This window comes from Corvus brachyrhynchos, unplaced genomic scaffold (assembly GCF_000691975.1).
Source record: "Corvus brachyrhynchos isolate BGI_N302 unplaced genomic scaffold, ASM69197v1 scaffold114, whole genome shotgun sequence".
In the NCBI taxonomy this organism is placed as follows: Eukaryota; Metazoa; Chordata; class Aves; order Passeriformes; family Corvidae; genus Corvus; species Corvus brachyrhynchos.
Genome location: NW_008238337.1, coordinates 21,233 through 40,255, shown reverse-complemented (window position 1 = coordinate 40,255; position 19,023 = coordinate 21,233). Strand labels below are relative to the sequence as shown.

At 46.5% G+C, this 19,023-nt stretch overlaps 1 protein-coding gene across 1 annotated transcript in view; it reads left to right on the top strand.

The window, feature by feature from the left end:
* Positions 1-19,023, top strand: part of MMP17 (matrix metallopeptidase 17) — a 51,852-nt gene that overhangs the window by 20,301 nt on the left and 12,528 nt on the right. The window contains exons 2-4 of the mRNA XM_017734697.1: positions 8,395-8,643; positions 10,326-10,452; positions 16,462-16,745. Coding sequence (XP_017590186.1) covers positions 8,395-8,643; positions 10,326-10,452; positions 16,462-16,745 — 660 coding nt within the window. The remainder of the gene's footprint in view (positions 1-8,394; positions 8,644-10,325; positions 10,453-16,461; positions 16,746-19,023) is intronic.

Sequence of the window (19,023 nt, the reverse complement as noted above, 5' to 3'; positions counted from 1 at the left end):
TTTCCCTACGTACTGTGAGCCGTGTGTTGTTCAGGTCTGATGAGATGGGCGGGCTCATTAAACTCATTAAGCAAAATCAGAACCTCTCATGCCACCTCTTAGGAGAACCTCCACATGTATTCTCAGTTTGGTAAAGCACAATTTGTACTTCTTTTAAAAGAATTCATCATTCTCTTGCTCATCTTGGTCTCAATCCAGCAGGAAGATAGGAGTGGTTGGAAATTCTCTACACAGTCTGTTTGGGTGATGTCAATAGCCCTATGTCAGATACTCGGGAGGTTTGGAGATTTTAAGTAAAAACCCAAACATCTGTGTGCTGACAGAGCCTCCCCACTGCACGCAGGGCAGGTGTCCTTACTCCAGTGACTGAGAGGGCTCAGGGAGCCTCCTGATGCTGGAATTCCCTTGGACATGGGCCACAGCTCCTGCCCTCCCTGCTGTATGGATGGGACAGGGTGGAGGAGCGTGGGGAGAAGAAGGTCAAGGCACGTTCTGTTCCCTCAGTCCATCTCCAGCAGATGTTTTCTGAGGAGCGCTGCCCAGCTGGCTCTGCTCACAGCAGCCTCCAGGCAGATTTGGACTCTGATGACCCTTGTACAAAATTCTCCAGGAAACCGGGGGTAGTCCTGTCCTGTGCCCAGAAAACCCTGAATTTACAAAGTCTTGGCTTTCACTTCATACAGAGAGGATGTGATTTCATGGATGAGGCACTCACTGTGATTTCTTGTGCTGTGTCAAGCAGGGAAACCTCTCCCTTGGTTACATGTGGATTGCAGCTGGGCACGTAGGGAGAGGAGTTGTGAGCTTACAAATGCTGTCAGAACTGTATCTGGTAACATTTAATTTAGCCCTGTCACAGCAGATATGAGGTTAGATTTGATCCTGTCATACCTGCTCAGAGCACAACAGTGGGCAATGCTGGTAGAGAAAGCGGGATGCCAGGGGAAAGGATTTCCCGGGTCTGGGCACATGCTGGCTTGCTGGTCTCCAGCACAGGAGGAGCCAGCATCCAGAACTGCCTGGGGTCCTGGGGTTTTGTGTGAGCTGCGAACATCACAGATCATCATCTGCAGCTGCTTCAAGAGTGGTGACTAACAGGTCTTGTGGATTCCTGTTGCTCCATCTCTTATGCTGGAGATGAGTTTTCCTCTACTGTGCTTAGCCACTGTCCATCCTACCTGGATTCGTCAATCAAGACCATACCCATGGTTCATCCTGTGTAAATGAAGCTGCAGCAAGCCTGTGAATTAACCCAACAGCTACCACACTGAAGGATGCAAAGCCAGGCACAGCCTGGGTACCAGCAGCACAGACGCTCTAAAGTGGGTTTGAAAGCACATCCAAACTGATGCCAGTATTTATGAGCCGTATGTTGCAATGGTAGTTACTTATTGTGCTTCTCAATGGAATTGAGCACTGGGGTAGTTTAGCTCCCCTCCAGTGATGTTACTGGCCTCTGGGCCCACCAGAGGACTAGAAATCATTGTGGTTTTATTTTCCATGCAAGTTCTGGCATTTTCCTTTGTAGTGAGTGGTGCTTAGGGTACGCAGGGAGAGCCAAGGTCCCAAGGTTGCTGTTCAGCACAGGATCTGTCTGCAGGCATCTGTCACCAAGATGTGCCTCTGCTAGGTGAGAGCCTCCTGTGCCTGCCACAGGCAGCCTCCAACTGTACCTGCACAATGTAGCAGGGCTATTTTCATAAACCCAGACATGAGTTACGTGGTTTAGAGCTATTTCTGTAGCAAGATAAAAGGATGCTAATTTGGTCATTTACCTGACTTCCCATCACAGTTCAACAGACCATTGTACACCCGGCATTTCTTATTTTCCTTCTTAGATAACTCAATGCTGGCCAAGGATGCTTCACCATGACAGGCAGCATAGTGCAAAACTAGGATTGATTTAAAAACAAAAAAATATTACTCTTGAAACTGCTATTAGATGTTCATGTGGAATTTCAATTACACACGGATTTTTTTTTTTTTTTTTTTTTTTTATTTTTTACGGCATTTCTTATTTTCCTTCTTAGATAACTCAATGCTGGCCAAGGATGCTTCACCATGACAGGCAGCATAGTGCAAAACTAGGATTGATTTAAAAACAAAAAAATATTACTCTTGAAACTGCTATTAGATGTTCATGTGGAATTTCAATTACACACGTTTTTTTTTTTTTTTTTTTTTTTTGCATTGTTCATTGACTTCGAGTGCAAATTTTTAGGATGTTCTGGAAAATATCCAGTGATTGAAGGACTCCCTAAAACCCTGGTGTATTAAATCTCCACCAAGAAAAACACACATTTATGTTGAAAATGCAGAATAAACTGTACCTTGTTTATATGTTTTGTCACTCTTTGGTACTCTGGAAAGAAATCTAAGCCATCTGTAGTAAACACTGTGCTGTGCTGCGCTGCTCTGCTGCCTTCTATGGGTGGGAATTGGTTCTTTGATCTTCAGTTCAAAGGGGTTGATTCTGTGGTCTGCAGAGAATTTCCTTCTGCTTCTACAACATCTATTGATTAAGTCTGTGTTTCTGGGAAGGCTCTGGGAAGGGTATCCATCCAACCAAAGAGATGCTTACACCTTGTATAACATCTCTTGCAGAGTGGATGAAGCTTGTCTCCAAATCACCACAGCCCTCCTCTGTGCCCAGCTTGCCTGGCGAAGGACGTCCTCCCCCCCCAACAACCAGGAGAGTGGTGACGCGAGCAGAGCTGTTCAAATGAACATTTGAGGTTTTTTGCTAGACCCGACCACATCTGACAGGACCCACAGGCAGCCAAGTTAGCATCCAGTTGCTGGCTGTTCCACTAATGGAACATTTAAAGCAAGGAGTAGGGAGAAGAAGTCATTAGCAGCTGCATTAACTTCCGCCCTGGATTCTGTGCACAGCGTTTGCTCAAATTAAAGAGCTGTTTGGATTCAAGCAACTCCTCTGACGGCAGCTAATGAAACTGGTCCTGCAGTTCAGCAGTGGCATCAGCCAAAATTCTGGTTGTAATCCAAACTGCAATTTTTTCTCCTAATGAATTAATCAGCTGATTGCGTGCATGCGATAGCTCATTAGAGAGGTGCGTGGCAACCTTTGGAAGGGAAGTGCTGGCTCTGTGGGGCCCGGAGGCCGTTCCATTGCAGGAACATGCTCCTCCGAGTATTGCAGCACCATATGTGTTGCTCTAATTAACGGGTGTTGTTCCTGGGGTCTTTTGATCTCAGGAAAATGACTGTAAAAATTGTAATACCATAAACCTTCGATAACTTGGAAGAAAACCTCAAACAGCTCAAAGCAATTTCCTTTAATCTAGCTTGTGGTGTTGGTGATTTTTTAAAATTATTATTATTTTAAAAGCTTCCACCCTATTTAATGGTAACTGCAGAGATAAAGCAAAGTGTAATTTGGAAATTAGTTCCGGATGTTTGAGTTTTAGCTTTATTTTAGTAATCTGGGTCATTAATTTTGTTGAATAGTGTGTTTGGATTTTCTTCCCCAGCATGTGTGAAGCATGGCTGCACCCACGGTATAATGGGACTTTTGGCAGGAAAGGGAGCTTTCAAGATCCTCTCGCCCCTGGGCAACCCCACCAAAACAAAGCCTGTTTCTCTGTGGTTACCCAGCATGGAAGACAGGAGATGAGCCATGGAGGAGAGTGGTGGGGTGGTTTGTGCTCCTGCTGCAGTCCGGGGCATGGGCCACGGTGGAGAGGGACCGGGGTGCCCCTGCCAGAAAGCCAAGGGCCAGGTTCAGGTCAAGGTAAGGGCTTAACCTCGCAGCCATGACACCGCCCTTTTAAAATGAATAAAACCAATACGTCACTTGATTAATGAGAAAAGGTGCAGTCTGATAAAGCTTTTCAAAGAATATTAATAAGAGGAATCTTTTCAATGGAAAACAACTTGCTTCTGCTCAAGCCTTGGACTGCCCCAAAGATTTGGAAACTGTGACATAGTAGGATCCTCTCAGTGCGTGTTGCACATCCAAATCGTCTCTAGAGGTATGTTAGTCACTGGCTGCAAAGAGGTGTTTGGAGCAATGTTGGTGGCCATGACATGGAGCAGGGAGAGGAACCCAGGGGTGTCACCACCAACACCCTCAGGCAGAGCACTGGGGGTGCTGCCTGTACCCATGCCAGCAGTGTCTTTAATTTAACTCCAGTTTCTTCGTTCAGCTTTGATGTGATGGGGATGGAGACAGTCTGGCATAGTGGTGCAAAGCTCAGGGTCAGATCCACGAGTCTGCCAAGGAGCCAGTGACTGTGGTAAAGCTCTGCTCTTCTCTTGGCTTGGCAACAGGCTGGGTACATTGAGGATAACAATCTCCATCCCTGAGCAAAGGGAATGTTATGACCTCTACAGGATTAAGGCTGTTTTTCCCCAAGAGAAAAAGAAAAACGTCCTGATTGTTCAAGACTAAGCTTTAGAAAGATAGTAATTTTAATACTACAAGAGTAGGCAGAAGTGTGGACCCCACTTGAGTAGAATTTTTCTGCTTATCCTGATTTCTGTTTTGCTGTTTATCCTGTTTATCCTCTCATTGTTATCCTGAAGTAGTTTGTCTTCTTGTAAACGCCAGCCTACCACCCTTAAAAAGAAGTCATCAGGAAGAAAACTTGCTGACTGAGTCTTTCCTTTGCCTGTGGTGGTTGAATAAGCCCATCATCTTATATAATATTAATATTTGTAAAAGCAGCCCTACAGAGCTCATAAATCTTCCATAAAAGAGGGGCAATATCTACCATCTATTTTAAAATAAAGCAGGTAAGTAGGTTCTAGGACAAAAGGATATTGATACAAAGGAAGTGGAGAGATGAAAGAAATTAAATTGCCGTTTTTAATCTGAAGATTGTCTCTGCATAAATAATATATAAATAATACCAGAGGCCTCACTACTGCTGGACCCAACACTTTGCTCTGGGTGATTGCTTGACCCTGGAAAGCTCCAGTCCCTGGCAGCTCCCTGGTATTCCATTCAAGTGGCTTTAGGAGCAAAACAAAGTCCAAAATTGAAGCAGAGCTTGTTTGTAGAGGGGAGGACCGCATTACCATTTTTCTTAACTTTGTGCTTCTCCAAATGGAAAAATAAAAGTGAAAAAAAAGTGTAGTTTTGGATTCTGTTAAACATTTTTTTTTAAGGCAAGAAGCGGGCTTTTCCCCATTACAGATGGGAACCTAGATAAGAAAAAAAAATACAGTTTATTTTTAGCCAGCCAAGTGAGTAATTTGTCTCCAAACACGTGTGGAGCTGCTCCGTGAAGGAACGACGCTGTGGCACTGCTAACATAGGGTACCTTTGCAAAGGCAGATTGTGCTTTGGAGTTGGTTTAAGACTTTGTAAATCTTTTGTTGGGTACCGCCCATGGTAGGATGGTAAAATGAAATCATTTGAAGATTGTAGAGGCAGGGGAAAATGAAAAAATTCCTTTTTTTTTTTTTTTAACTTTTTCTAGAACCACTGTCCTGAGAGTTGAATGTTGCCATGGCTTTTGCCCACTGCTGAGGACATGGTGCAAGTCCCACCATCCAGAATAGGGCAAGGAGGCCCTCCAGCCCCCAGAAGGGACAGTGTTTTATCCATAAATATCCCATCTGTGGTTTGTAGGCAATGTGTGTGCTGCTGCTCTGCGCTGAGCAGCATGGGAGCCCTTGCTGGCAGCTGTGTTTATCTGGCAGAGAGGAGGGGCAGATGGATGGGTGGTTTTGGACCTTTCTGCCAGGCATGCAGTTCTTTCTTCTTGCTTTTTTATTTCTTTTTTTTCCTGGACCTGAGCCAATGAGGAGCCTTTCATTCTGTATTGCTCGGTGGTGGAGCCGGATCAGAAGATTCATTCTGGACTTCGCTCCCAGACCCATCTTTGATGGTGGTGATTCCCACAAAAATGGAGCTGGGATCATGTGAGCCCCAGACCTAGGTACCTACCCTGGGGCATGGCATGAGTCATGTAGTGCAGCCCCACTTATTCCCAGCCCCTCTCGGCGCTGGAATATAGTCAGACATTGGCTTCATCTGATCTTTTTTGATAAAGCAATTTTTAAACTTTTGAAATAGTTGGTAAGGCTGAATTTTCTCATGGGATTAGGTGAATTCATTTAGCACAGTACACTTTTAAGGAAAAGTTTTTATCGTGCCAGCTCAGGCAAGAAATATGTTCATAGAACTTTCAGATGAAATCCCCATTTCAGCATTCAGATGAAATCCCTATTTCATTTAAACATTTTAAGCTAATGAGAGTTGGCAAAAGAAAGAGCTATGTTTATCACAGTGGAAATAAGAAGAGGATGTGTTGAAGTTATCTCAATGGAAAATGTTTTCATATTCTTATTTATGGAAGTATGTAAGTTTAGCCTTTGTCATTATTAAGGACAAGAAAATACTTGAGAAGCTTTCATGGGGCAGACAGATAATTAGCCAGACAATTTCTGCTGTTCTTTCTCATCTCCATGCCAGCTTCGGTTTCCCTCATGAAATTTTCTGCCAAAGCAAAGGTGGAATGCTAAAGTTCAGTGTTACGAATCAGCTTTGCTTACAAGGAGAGAGGAAACCAGCCAGAACCCCTGCACTGGAAAGGAGCTGAATGAGAGCAGTCTCACAGAGGTCTATAAAACTGAGGAGGATCTGAGCAAAGCAGGATAATCTTGAGGGTCTAGATGAAAAACCACTTGCAGGGAAATTGGTGTTTGCAAGGTAGATCAAGCGAAGGATTTGCAATCTCTGTCCACTTATTCCATCTTTCATGTAGAGAGCCCCTGACTTGCTTCGGGGTGTCCATTTGTGTTTGTGCTTTCTCTGTCCCTTGGGGTTAGGAAGGAAAGAGGACCTGCACAACCTTTGTTGGATATCCCTGTGCTGTTGCTTTCCCCAGCCTTTTGCTGCTGCCTCCACCCCCAGGAGCTCCCAAGGAAGGCGAGCTGTCTCCGGTGTGGCAGTGTCTCCACTGTCATTAAAGGCTAAATGACGCTGTCTCCATGGAAGAAACCAGATTAAACTCCACTGTCCTCAGCAATTGATGGACCAGCTGCTGACCTCCGTGTCACAGCCAATTTCTCACAAAGAATCAAAGACAAATCGTATCTGTAATTTCTGTCACAAATGACTTGGCTATGCAAAGGGACAAAAAGTAGCAGGGAAAAGAGGGGACAGCGCTGGGCCTGGCCAGCAGCTCGATGACAAGGAAGGGTTGTGATGATCCTCACACATTCCCAGCAAGGTGGTGGCTAATGGAGCTGCATTAAGCGACAAGAAATGGCCAGATAAGCTGTTTCCTGAGAACACCATTCCACTGAAATAAGGCAACTGTGAAGGAGGGTGGGCAGGGAAGTGAATTGCTGTTGAGAAATACAGCACAGCAGGCCATGCTCCCCAATGGAGAGTCACACCAAGCCTGGGGATATCTGTCATAAAGCTCTGTAAGTGTGAACCTGTTTAATTGCACTTTGCAGAGAGGAGGCTGGAGGTGCTGTGGCATTCAGGGTGGCAGCTGCAGGTGACACCAAGCTATGAGACATTCAGAATGTAGCGATAAGCAGCTACTGACTCCTGGCACTAATCTGGCTACCATAAATTTGTGGCGTATTGACCGCAGTGGAAGTCTGGATCAATATCAGTCTTCAAGAGGCTCAACAGATCAATGTTTGATACAGATAAAGAAAATAGAGAGTAGTCATTTATGGCACTCCCTGCGTGCGGTATTATTATTCCTTGCTCATCCTTCTGCTAAGGGAAGGGAGGGAGAGAGAGGGAAGGTAAGAAAGGATTTAGAAAGATAATTCACGAGACATTTAAAAAGCAGTTTTAAGAAGGATATTGATGGCTTTTTTTTCCTATCCATTTTAGCCTGAAGAGAGAAAGAGAAAAGTCTTCATAAAAATACATTGTCCTTTGAGAGGAAAATTCCTATCAAACAGTGGGTTTGGGTTTAATGAGACACCTGTGGCAAGGGGATCACTTGCACATGGCTGTGCCTGCCTAGGCTTTGGGAAAGAGGGATGTCCAGGGGTTCCACAGCTCCCTGCTGCTTTCTGGTGGTAGAGAGACCCACACCTGGCTCTAAATACTTTAGGGCAACTGGCAGGAAGATGATTAAACCAGGGAGCGTGGAAATGCTGGAGAGGGGGGGTCATTTTTGTGTCAATGCTGAGGTCATCTGCATCAAGTCTTGGATGACTGTGTGATTCAAAGGGGGCTTGGAGACTTCATGGTTGAGTGTATTTCCAAACAAAATCTTGGTGTTGTGAAGGTCAAGGTAAAACAAGCCACTCCAACAGAATCATTTAAGTGGGAAAAGACTCCTGCCTGAAGGAGGGCACCTCTCTGCTCTCCTCCCCTCCATGACCATCTTGCCACAGGGCCATCGAGCTTCCGCTGCTCGGGGCACAATTAAGGAGAAGCAGCTAATTAAGCTAACGCCCTCAAACCATCAGGGTGCACTGAAGGAAGAGGACCTTCAGAGCGTCTTTCCCTGTGTCTGTATTTCCTTCCTTTTCTCTTCTCATTTCCCCCTCGCCTTGTTTCACAGGACTGGCTGACAAAATTTGGGTATCTGCCTCCTCCGGACCCTGTCACAGGGCAGCTGCAGACGCAGGAGGAGCTCACCAAGGCCATCACTGCCATGCAGAGGTTCGGAGGGCTTGAGGCCACAGGAGTCCTAGGTCAGTGGCTGATGACCCCTCCTCTCCTTGGCGCAGAGCGAGGCAGGGATGGCTTCTTGCAGGTCCGCAGGGGAAAAGGGACTTGTAATTGTGTTCTGGAGCAGCATCAGCAAAAGCTCCAGGAGAAGCTCACATGGGTGGAGCATACAGCCCAGTTTGCAGCTGTAAGAGTAATTACATGGCTCAGGTGCTCTGTTGCCTTGTGGTTTCAAGAACCTGAGGCAAGCAATTATTTCAACAGACCCACAAACCCTTGGGGTTCTCAGTGTGCTTAAAATAGCTCTTGGTGTGTTCCAAAAATAAGTAAACCAACAAAAAGCGTAAAAAAGACAAGGGGAAAAAAAGGGGGAGAAAGTTGTCCTGTTCAAAGCCTTACGTGCACCATCAAATTGAATTGAACAAAAATCCTGATTAAGCCTCTCGATTTGTATACGTAGATATTTTGGGTTTTTTGCTGCTGGGGCACAGGCAGGGAAGGGCGAAGGATGGTGTTGTATCACCCCAACCCTGTTTGCTCCTGCCCACAGTGCATTTTTTGGGGCTCTCCTGGGATCTCACTGAGCCACAGCAGCTCCAGGTACTCCCCAGTCATGCCCAGCCAGCCGGGAGCCCATCATCTGCTCCAGCAGCTCCGTTGGGCGGCAGGGGCAGGGAGTGGCATCTGTGTGGTGGGCACATCTGCCTGGGAGGGAGCAGTCCAAGGGCAGGCTGAAGCAGCACGAGTTCACCAGCATGGCCGGGGTCATTCCTCTAAATGCCTTCATTGATGGAAGGAGAAAGCCACCATTATCCTGGCCTGCAGGAGGGCACCTCTCTGCTCTCCTCCCCTCCATGACCCTCCCGCCACGGGGCCATTGAGCTTCCGCTGCTCGGGGCACAATTAAGGAGAAGCAGCTAATTAGCAGGTGGTCTCCATCCATCCCAACACCCCAGCGTCCCTCCGCTGGTCCCCCAGAGCTGTGGCTGCATCCTAACACTGGGACTTCCTTTCTCTGGTCTCAATTGAGCACATGCAATTATTTCTCTTCCACTGCATCATGAGCTGCAGGAGACCCAGGAACAGGGGTGGCCTTTCAAATTGCATTTTCAGAGGGGGTGTTTGAAATGGGCTGGGGGGAGGAATGGTTGCCCTGGACAGGTCATAGATGTGGGTTTGTTCATGAAAACAGAGTTCAAGAGGTAAAGTCAGCAGGGAAATGAGTGAATGAAACAACCTTTCTGCATTTCAGCTAGTGAGAATAGACACTTGAAGCTTTCATTAGTTTTTAAAAATTAATAAGAAGGAATATAGACATTCTTCAAATGATCTAGCTGAACAGAGATGGAGTTTTTTTACATGTGAATGCTTCTCCTTGCCAGAGGAATACTGGGAAATTCACCAATAGAGAACCAAACTGAATATTTAAAAAAATATGTTTTAAAATATAATCAGAGCTGGCCACAGGTGGGCTTCCAGTAGGAATTGCTGCCCAGTGCTTGGAGCAGCAGTGAGACGTAGGGGGCTCAGTGTTCTGTGGGTGTCACCACGACATGCTGGGACTGGTGCCATGCCCCAATGGGCTCCTGAGTATGGACTTTTGCCCTTCTAGTACATTCTTAGCACTTCATTTCCCATCTCTTTGTCCCCCTGGGATTTCTTAACCCACCATTCCCGTGATTTCTTGTTTTTTCTCTAACCCTAGATGAAGCCACCCTGGAGCTGATGAAGACCCCTCGCTGCTCTCTGCCCGACCTCAGCATTGCAGAGACCAGGAGGAAGCGATTTGCCCAGGCTGTCACCAAGTGGAGCAAAAGGAATTTGTCCTGGAGGTAGGAATTCATCTATCCCTGCTGAAATCTTGCAGCAAAAGACCAATTCCACGGACACCTTTGTTAAATACGGCTTTGAGATGAGTTTCAGGGTGATGGTTAAAACGTGTCCCTCTGTGCTCCCAGGACCCCACAGACTATTTATTTTAACTCTTCTCTTGACAGTCTCAGCAGTGACTTCTTGGACCCACTTGTCAATGCCTGGGAACAGTGCAGATTTGGCTAGTGAATTAGGTGGGAGCTTTTTTATGGGTTGCAATGGTTCTTAGACCATCCTTTTTCTTGAGTTCATTAGGACTCTGTGCTGTCTCAAGCAGCTGCCAAGCCTGGAGCTTCTTCTCTTGCCCCACCTGAGTCCAAGGGTAGGAGCATTTTCTGGGAAATAAAGTCACTTTTTTTCTCCTTATCTCTGCCACAGGGGAGTATTTTTCCCTCAATGTCAGGCAGTGACACATGTGGGTCCCTCTGCACCTGTGACACACAGAAGTTCAGGTCCAGCTTTCAGAAACATGCTGCAGGTCAGGGTTGGCAAGCAAACTGATCCATGTCCCACCAAGATTTGTGCTCCCTCAAATACCATGTGCTGCCGTGATTGTTCCTCTAAGAGCAGTGTGCAGCATGAGGTGCTTCTACTGTCCTGAAAACACACATGGATCTTATGGAAAGTTCTCCTAATTAATAGTAAGTTTCTCTTTGATCCTGGCATAGCCCCTAGAGAGTCCTCTTCCCGCTGCAGTAACAAACCTCAGCTTGGCTGTTGCTGTCGACACGTGTTGAAACTGGTCTTAGCAGAGATTTGGTCTATGTTCCCGCAGGTTCCTTTGAGACTTTATTTTGAGAAAAGATAAACATAATTCAGCTCCAGTAAGAAACAATTTTGGTTCATAGATGGCTTCATGTCGTAAAGTGACCCATATTATAAAAACTCAGCCTGTCTCCCTGTTGCCCAGCCCTGACTCGATGGGGAAAGGGGAATAAACTTCACATTTCAGAAAGGAGACAATCCTTTGGGAGCAACAAAAAAACCTACCCTGGTGTTCTGGAATCTGCCAGAGCCAGTGCAGGGGCATGGCTTGCGCAGAGCCTGACCCCAGCAGCTCCTGACAAACCTGAGTGACATCCCATGGCAGGGCAGGTGTGGTGGCTGGGCAGCACGGTCAGGGGACTGGCACTGCAGGTGCCACCAGGACTTCGGATGTGCTGACACAGTATCCTCAATTCCAGGCTGGAGAGAAACGTGGAGGTGAAATGGGGTCCGACTGTTCTGATGGGTGCAGTCCTGGGATATGCCCCGCCTCCCACCCCCTTGGAAACTGTGATGCTGCAGCAAGGATGCCATAAAAAGGGGTTTAGGTGTGAGACAATATTATATGTAAGGCATAAAAAAAAAATCCATCTCCTGACAAAGTAATTTCTGCTTTTTATTCTTTGATCCTTTCCAAGAGCTTGGCTTTTGTCCAAGAAAGGACTGTATTTTACAGCTGTAGGTTGCAGCCAGCAGAAGGCTATAGCATTACAGAAACTCCAATGTAGTATTTACATCTAGCACTTGAGATTAAACTGGCTTTTTGGAAAATACCATGAAAATCAGCCAACAGAGACATAAAGTTTTACTCGCTTACCTTTTACACATTGATTGAAGATTTTAAAAGAGGAAAACAAAACTAAATGCTACTCTGACATGGATTTAAAAGTTGAAGAAAAACGTGAACAATTGCAAGGCTGAGATAAACAGGTAAGCAAAGCTGTAGGAAAGGAGGGCCTCGAAATAGGCATGTGCACTGATTGAAAAGGCAATTTTGGGCAAACAAAATTTTATAGATATACAGGTCATTCAGGTTTCTTCTTTTTACCTTTGAGTACAACCAACTGGTGGGACTGGAGGGCTCAGGGAGCAAAACAGTACAGGCTGCATCCTGCACGGCTCACAGTACAGCCTTGTAGCATCCCATTACAGCATCAGAAATAGATGGTCTTCTGTGCCTCATCTCCATGTAGATTTTCCAGGATATTACAGCATAGAAATTTTATTTTCACAGGATTGTTTTTGTTATTACTTTATTTTCCCTATGCTCTCCCCAGGTGCCAAGGCAGCTGCTGAGAGAGTGGCGTGCTGTGGATGCCCTCTGCCGGCATCAGCGCCGGAGCTGCCCGCAGCCACTTCCTCCTCATGTTTGCAGCCTGGTTTGTCACTTGCTGATTTTGCTTTCTTGCTTCTGGTTACGCCCCACAGAGGGGGAGTTCATAGATGGCATCTCCATTTCTTCCCAGTGCTCGCTGTCTCCCCACAGTCCTGGGAAGTGCAGAAGCAGGGCCATGACCCATCTCTGCACACTTTGAGCTCCCTGAGGCAGGGGCAGCCTGGAAGCTCAGCTTTTTAAGTTTCCCAGTTTTTTTCTTTCAGTGCTGAACTGAGCTGGCTTTCATCTGTTTAGTTAAGGACTACTCCCTTGTGCCACCTCATCAGAGCTGCAGTCTCGGACACTGCGATGCTCAGGTCATGGGGTGCCGGAGCGGGTGCAGACTGACCCCACTGGCAGAGGAGCAGTGACACCTGTCAGTCAGTGCCCACCCTTGCTGTGAGTGTCCTGAGCCGCCTCCTGAGGGGAGGTGTGCCACTGCCTGAGCCCAGGATGTGGATGTGTTCAGGCACGGAGGGGTGGCAGTCAAGGGGAAGGGTGTGCAACCCTCAGTCCCGCACTCCCATCCCCACAGCGGTCCTGATCTTCCTGCTTTGTCCTTCAATCAGTGGCATCCTGCCATAGGGACCTCCCATCCCAAGCCCAGACTGCCTTGTGCCCCATGTCTGGGGGTGACAGTTGGCCAAGTTGTCAAGCTGCCTTAGGGTTGTTGTAATGCCCCTGTCACAGGCAACTGGGACCCTCATAGGAAAATCCCCGATCAGCTGAAGCAGAGAGCAGGCAGGTGTGTGGAGGCACAATGGCTTGTGGGTGACTGGCATTCTGTGCATGATAAAGGACAGGAGAATGAAAAAACTGAACATTTTTGGGTGACAGTCTAAGTGCTGGGAGAGGGCTGATGGAAGGTTCAAGCACCCACTGCATTCCTCCTGTGACATTGGGAATGGGATGTTGCAGCACTGCCAGGGTAGCACTGGATCAGGGCTGCTGTGCCATGGATGGCTCTGGGCAGCTGGAAAAGCAACTTTGCCAAGGCAGAAAGCATCCACCCTTTTAACTATCCCCTCTTCCCTCCTCTTGTGAGAAAAATCAGTGTGGGTTTATCAAGCAGTCCTTAGCCTGCTGTGTTTGGTAGTTCTCTGCATTTATTTTATTTGTCTGTGGTTTCAGGGCTGGGAAAGTGAAAGAGTGCTTTCATTAATGACCTATTGATTTCTCATCCATCACTGATACTCTCCCACTTTTGTCTTTGGGAGGACAAAAACCAATAAGCAACCCAGAAATCAAAATAGGTGTGGGTGCCCCTCAACGGCAAACAGAGGCACATCAGTCCTCTCCAGTCTCTCCTTATGAACCACCCCAGACACAAAGTCTGGTTAGGGTGAGTCAGGCAAAGGAGGACACGTGAAGGACTGGCAGCACTGTGTGAGAGTCAGCATTCATTTATCTGCACAGCAGTGCTGCTGCCTGGCTGAGCTCTAAACGCAGAGGGGAGATTTTCTCCTTGGCATCCGATTGTGCCCATCAGCACCACATCCAGCTCGGCAACTGCCAGTTCCAGTGTCATGGCTGATGCTCCCTCCTGCAGCCCCATCCACCACGGGGATAGACTCCTCAGGATGTCCCAGAGTGTGATTTGCAGAGGGATGTGACTGACCCTACAGCTTAGGGCATTGTCGGTGGGGTGGTTGGGGGAACTGAGCAGCTCAGTCCTCATCACCCTCCCTCCGGCTTGGCAGAGGCTGTCTGGAGCATTCTCTCCAATTACTCACACCAGGCTTTTGCCCAAGATCCAAGCTCTGTAAGAGGAGTCTCAGAAGGGATTTACATCCACTGGGAAGCTAAGCACCATTTACTACTACTACTATTACTATTACTACTACTACTATTACTACTACTACTACTACTAAATAAATAAAGGTAGGAGGAAGCTTATTTATCTGCATGCTGTTAGAAATGTGCCTCCTTTTCAGTGGAATTGGGTGATGCAAGGCCAACAAACATCCTATCAGCATAACAGTCTTTTCCTAATCTCATTGAAAACAATTAGCAGAGCTCCAGCAATGAAATCAGACGCTGCATTGAAAAACCCTGATGGGATTCTCTTGAAAAATGACAGTGATAATGAATAAAGGATAAGGGACTTCTCACCTACACCTGCAGCATATTAATAAAATGTGGGTCAGCTCAGAGACGCAGGACTTTTTATAAGAAGTAAAATAGGTGTCGATACTGTTTCTGCCTTAATGTAATGTTTCTGGAGTCAGATGTTGGGAGGAATATTAATAATATTTGGTTTTTAGACAGGGCTTTCTATACACCATCCTTGTACAAGGGAGATGTGATTTATTATCCTCATTCTACAGCTGGAAAAAAAAGGAAAGGAAAACAGCTCACGTGGTGAGCAGGCCTTGAGGAGGAAAGAGCAGATAGTGTTCCCAAATGTGACTCTGTGCCTTAGGCACCATGATTTTGGAGAAAGGTCATAATTCCTGGACTAAACATGGTGTGATTTACACGTATAATGACTTACTCAGTAGAAATTAAAGCAGCAAAGGGTTTACCTAAATCCCGAGGAATGCTATGAAAGATGAAGACAGATAGTTAATGAATATCTGGAATCCAGGTGGCCTTTTTCTCTGTACTGTGGAGGATTACATCCAGACACAGTCTCTTCTATAAATTAAAAATTGCCTAAAAATTGTCTTTTCTAATCCTGTGCTCATACTTTTTGTACCTCTGTGCTGTCTCCTTTACAAATGTGTTTTCTTTGAAGCTCCACAATCATCTGGTTATAAGTATGTTCAGTCATTTAGATTAGTCAATAAGGTTTTTCTTTCCAAACCAAAGAGTTTAAAGATAGCAAAGGCGAAGCTATGAATGATTTTTGCTCATTTGGCTGTGATGTGTTTTGCCTGATTCACCCACTCATTCCCACCATCTCTGGAGCTTCCCAAGCACTTCAGAGGAACTGTTACTGAGATTTCTGCTTATTCTCACAAGTCCATTTTTGCACTATCCTAGATTTAATCCTGACTAGTTTCGCCCTGGCCTGAAGGTGGTGCCTTCTTTGGGCTGCCTGTCTCTTGAGGGCATGGGATTTACGTGAATATTTGTGAAAGCAAAAGCTCCCAACCTCAGCAACGAAGTCATTCCTACTCCCCTTTTCTGATCCATGGCATCTCTCAGCACTCAAATCGCTACTCAGGAAGAGCTTGAGTACTGTGACATCCCCTTCTGACACCTGTAATTACCTATTGAAGTGTAGTTAAGTCATTGCTGCCCGTTGGTGACGGGGAGCGGTGCGGTACCAAGTGATGCTGTCACAGCTGTATTACGTGGGAGGGCAAGTGAGGTGATCATAATTGTTGCTTTAGCCTTTAAAAATCTGTCAAACCATGAATATTTCATGAACACTTTGGCTGGTGTGCTGGTGCACAAAAAATAACGTATCTGTTATTACTGGGGTAATACTGGGGTAGAGCTGGTCAGAAGTTATCCATCGGAATTGGCTTTTGTCAATAATTACTCAGTCAACGGTATGTTTACTTGGAAAGTGTGTATATTTTTGTCAAAATTGTCAATGAAAGATTATCTAAATATGCTCCTTTAGAAGCCAAGGTGCCTTGCTGCTTCTTTGTCTTTTCATTTCCTGTATCAAATCAATTATATTAGGAATTCTTTTTCAAAGTTGGGTTATACAGGAAACATTGACTTTTCTTCCATTCCAGCTCAGCCCAAAAATGAAAAAAATTCTGAAGGCCTCACTGAGGTGCTGATGCACAGGCACCTGCAGAGCCAGTTTGGGTGATTCTTGGAGATCTCTCATGCTACTGACCCATCCTCTTGTTTGCCCTCTTTATTTCAGAGTTCGCACCTTCCCAAAAGAGTCCCACCTGGGCCACGACACTGTCCGAGCCCTGATGTATTATGCCCTGAAGGTCTGGAGTGACATCACCCCGCTGAATTTCCATGAAGTGGCAGGAAACAATGCTGACATCCAGATAGACTTCTCCAAGGCAGATCACCATGATGGCTATCCCTTCGACGGGCCTGGTGGGACGGTGGCACATGCTTTCTTCCCTGGAGACCATCACACAGCAGGGGACACTCATTTTGACGATGACGAATATTGGACCTTCCGATCATCAGGTAGGTCAGGGTGGGAGACCTGCAGCCAAACACAAGGGCTCACAATTTCCCTCTTCTTCTCTGGTGGCTGGAGTGGTTTAGTCTCTGCCACACCTTCACCCCAGGCTTCAGGATCCCATCTTCTTCTTCTGATTCCTCTCTCAGCCTTGCTAGCAAAATCAGCTCAGGCAGTGCTGAGGACACACTTATGCTCCTGGAAGTCTCAATGGCATCTCCATGTTTCTCCTTATCCTGCCAGCAATTGCAGAGCTCCCTGTTGCCCAACCCCAGTCCCCATCTCTTCTGGGATATGGAAGGTTGCGGGTTGGGTATGTGGCTGGTGGAGCTCTTGGATGGGGACTGCATTCTGTGCCTTTGGCATGTTTTGGGTGGCTTCACTGCCACATGCCCAAGTTTCCTATTTTTAAAGTATACTATTAGGGTAAGGGGCTCTGTGTTCTGCTGGGAAGAAGGCCCAGTTTTTTCCTGCCATCTCCTGATTGTTACCTGACATCAGGATGGTTACAAGTTGCAGTTCTATTCTTTTTTATTTTCACCTCATCTGAAGCAGAGTTTTAATAAGCAGAGGGAGTATCAGAAGCAAGTGTTCGTCAGCTGCAAAATCATCTGTGGGGATCAGGTCCCCAGCCTTCGTGTCAGGCATGTTTTGACAGAATGTCCTCTCTGCAGCCACCAGCTGCTAATTTACTTGTCATGCCACCTCCTCTGCCAGTCTCCTAGTGGGATCCTGCTGCCACAGCCTAACAACTTTGGTTAAACCTAATTGTCTTCTCTGAAACAAGCTAATACCTTCTTCCTGTCCACTGGTTGACCTCTGTCCATCCCCCTGGGTGTTTGTGGGCAGGAGTGTTCACCAGGGGTGCTGGAGGAGGTCTTGAGGTAAAAGTTAAAGGTCTGGACAGGCTGATCCTTCAGGATTACACCTGCTCCTTGCTTCATGCTGCTGTGCAGCCCCAACTGATGGCTCTTATCAGGAAGGGAAAAAAAAGCAGCAGTTTTGATCTGCAGATGTACAGGGCAGAGGCAAGTGCTGCAGTCAGCAGCTTGCCACAGCGGATGTGTTAGTGATGGAGTCAGTTTTGCAGCTGGTGGTTAGGAATGCTCATTGTGAAACAAACTCATGTGAAGGAGCGAGCTCAGAGCCAGCATGCCTGCAGGGAGTGTCCCTCCAAGCACCACCAAGGGATGAGGGATGAGCCTGACAGCGAAAAGCTGCCCTCTATTTTGAAGATCTTTGAGCTATCCGAGCTTCATCTTTTATTTATTTTGTTCTCCCTACTGATTCAAAAACAACTACTTGGTAGGTGATATAAAAATATCCCCAAGGTTGTCAGTCCGGCATTAAAATGTCAGAGAGCATATGTCTTGTTCAGCATATGTCTTGTTCTCTCTTAGTGCCAGGGAAAACAGCATAGGTTATAAAAATCTCAGCTGGTTACAGACACTGCAAATAACAGTTATGAAGGAAAAGGCAAAACTCAGCAAAAGATATCTCCCTGCTCTAACACCTCAAGCCTGGTGAGGAGCACTAAGGACTGGGCAGGATCAGCCATGGTTAATTTTGTGCAAAAAAGTAGCCATCTTCTTAGTCTCAAGCCATTCTCAGGGAATGTGACAATCCCCTGAGCTCCACAGGGACCTTTCCAACCTCACTGCTTCTTTATTACAATATTGACATCATGATCTTTGTAAGAACCACACTTATAATCATTGCCACCCTCTGGTACTGCTCTGCAGGACATTGCTGAGCAGAGAGGGGCAGAAATTATACGGATGTGTGGCCCAGCCTGTCGGGAGCTGGGTGGTGGGAATGCACCAAGCAGGCTCAGTCCCATACAGCTCCTGGGAGCAGCTCCTCCTTGGTTTTGGTAGCAGTGATGTATGTTTGGAAATGAGCATTAACCCCTTTCATGAGTGTCTCAGGCTCTGGAGAGGATAAGATGGGTCTGTATGTGGGTGTGGTGTGAGGCACTGGGAGCTGGATTGCAAATAAGGAAATTTGGGGAAAGAGAATATAGCAGAGATAGCCCAGACTGAAGGAAAAAAGTCATCAAAGGAGGTATTGATGTTCAACAATGTCTCCCTAATGCCCATTGTGGCGTGTGACGATCAAACTGTTTGCCCAAGGGAGCAGCCACAAGAGCTGCAGCCCTGCCAGCACAAGGTGTGTAACAGGAGAAGATGATAAATCCTCTAAAAACAAGCTGGACATGGTCACCTACCCACGTCACGGCAGCAGTGAGAAGAGCAGGTCGGTGGCTGATGACCAGATGAGCAT